At 59.7% G+C, this 2442-nt stretch overlaps 1 protein-coding gene across 1 annotated transcript in view; it reads left to right on the top strand.

Moving 5' to 3' along the window:
- Positions 1–2147: 2147 nt before the first annotated feature.
- SOX7 (SRY (sex determining region Y)-box 7) overlaps positions 2148–2442 on the top strand; it is a gene marked incomplete at its 5' end in the record, with an annotated part of 892 nt that continues 597 nt past the window's right edge. Inside the window, 1 exon segment of the mRNA XM_010085597.1 lies at positions 2148–2442. This exon segment is cut by the window's right edge and continues 4 nt beyond it. Within this exon segment, the coding sequence (XP_010083899.1) occupies positions 2148–2442 (295 nt within the window).

Below are 2442 nucleotides of genomic sequence, written 5' to 3'. Positions count from 1 at the left end.
GGTAGCCCGGGGTGGGCACCCGTGCACCCACTGGCCGTCCCATGGGGTGCAAACCTTGCTCTGATTCTGGCACCCTGGGGTGCGTGCGCCCAGCCGGCTCGGGGTGCAAGTTCTGTCCGGTTCTGGTACCCTAGATTGGGCACCCATGCACCCATCAGCCATCCCTGGGGGTGCAAACCCTGTAAGGGTCTGGCGCTCTAGATTGCCCCCGAGGGTGCAAACCTCAGCCAGGTCCCATACCCGGGGTGGGCACCCATGCACCCACCCAGCCATCTCTGGGGGTGCAAACCCTGTCCAGATATGGTACTTTGGGGTGGGCACCCATGCACCCATCAGCCATCCCATGGGGTGCAAACCCTGTCCGGGTCTGGTGCTCTAGATTGGGCACCCATGCACCCACCTGGTCATCCCCGAGGGTGCAAACCTCAGCCAGGTCCCATACCCGGGGTGGGCACCCATGCACCCACCCAGCCATCTCTGGGGGTGCAAACCCTGTCCAGATATGGTACTTTGGGGTGGGCACCCATGCACCCACCCCGCCATCCCTGGGGGTGCAAACCCTGCCCAGATGGGGACCCGTGCACCCTCTCTGCCCCTCCTTAGGGTGCAAGCCCTGCCTGGGTCTGGCACCAGCACCCTGGGGTGCGTGCATCCTCCCAGCCACCCCATCGGGTACTGAGGGATCTGGCATGTGGGGGGTAGGCACTGTGCACCCACATGGCCAGGCTACGAGGGTCCAGCACCCTGGGGTGACATCCACAGGGCTTCCTTGAGGGGTGAAAAACCTGATGGGGTCCTGCATGCAGGCACCCACGCACCCACCCTACCACCCCGTCGGGTGCAAACCCCAGCGGTGACCCACACTATGGGTGCATGCACCCACCCAGCCTCCCCTCGGGTGTAAAGCCTTGCCGGGGTGCAAACCGCCGGGCTACCAGTGCCAGGGATCCCTGGATGCAATGCAAGGGGGACCCCCCAAATTTTTTCTGGCTTGTCTCTGCTGTCCCACTCTGTCCCTAAACTCACTTGCCCACCCCAGTATTGCCTGGCCAGGCAGTGGGGAGGATGGTGGTGGTGTATCAGCTGTTTCTTTCAGGGCTCACAACCCATTTTGAATACACATTTGTTTCCCGCTCCCCATCCTCTGTTTCCCCCACCTCCCACTCCCCATTTTTTATCCAAACAGAAATACCCAGCCCAGACAGCCTGAGAAAGAACTGCCCGAGTTGCGACACAGCTTTGCTGGCCAACCTCATCCCCAAAGTTTGTCTTTCCCCAAACAGTTTTTGTGGTGTTTTCTTTGGTGGTTTGTGTTTTCTCCTCACTGCTGTGCCTTGCAGCATCTCAGCTGATGAGCGTTAGTTATTCCTGATGGCTCTGGCGATGGGAAGGCATCAAATGCTTGGATCCGTATCCTCATTTCTCCCCCTACCCCGAGGAACAGCCTCACCGGGGAATCCAACCCCCCTGGCTGCGGCGCTGCTTCTCTGTCCTGTATCTTTGACACATTTTGTGTATCTCAAACAGGGAGCAGCCAGGTCACAGCACCCAAGTTTCCGTACGCCCCGGTGCTCTGGCAGGCCACGAGCTGGGACACATCCAGGGACACCATGTCCTGACCCCCTGCCCAGCCAGGTGTGGCCTTGGCCATTCCTCCTCCGCTGCTGGGCTCTCCATCCCGGAGAGGCACTGCAAGCTCAGGCCATGGAGCTGGGGGGTTTATCTGCCCTGATTTCTTTTCAGTGGGGCTCAGTTCACTCTGAACCCACTCTGTTTGGGGATTTGGGATGGGAGGAGCTGGTGGACCTATGGTGGCTTCAGTCCCCATCCTCCATCACCCTCCTGCTGCTGTCTCATCCTCCTGGGGGGTTTATCATAGAATCATAGAATAGTTTTGAGTTGGAAGGGACCATGGAGGTCATCTAGTCCAACCCCCCTGCAGTAAGCAGGGACATCTTCCACTAGACCAGGTTGCCCAGAGCCCCATCCAACCCGACTTTGAATGTTTCCAGGGACATTTGGGATACTGGGATCCCTTACCTTGCCCTTGGGTTGGGTGCCTGCAAGATTTGGGAGGCAGCCCCCTTTCCCCCCTCCCTGATAAGGCCTCGGTGGGTGCTAAGGGGAATTTCCTTCTCCATTTTCAGGCAAATCCTGGAAGGCTCTGAGCCTCTCGCAGAAGCGTCCCTACGTGGAGGAGGCTGAGCGGCTGCGGGTGAAGCACATGCAAGATTATCCCAACTACAAATACCGGCCCCGGCGGAAGAAGCAGGTCAAGCGGATCTGCAAACGGGTGGATCCCGGGTTTTTACTGGGCAGCTTGACGCGGGACCAAAACACCGTGCCGGAGAAGCAGACCTGCGGCCAGGCTGGGGGGGAGAAAGAGGGGACGGGTGAGTACCCCCCTCGCCCGGTTCTACCATCCGTCCGGGGATACCGGGA

Source organism: Pterocles gutturalis, unplaced genomic scaffold (genome assembly GCF_000699245.1).
Source record: "Pterocles gutturalis isolate BGI_N339 unplaced genomic scaffold, ASM69924v1 scaffold11210, whole genome shotgun sequence".
Classification (NCBI taxonomy): domain Eukaryota; kingdom Metazoa; phylum Chordata; class Aves; order Pterocliformes; family Pteroclidae; genus Pterocles; species Pterocles gutturalis.
Note: the sequence above shows the minus strand (reverse complement) of the source record. Positions and strands in the feature narration are given on the sequence as shown.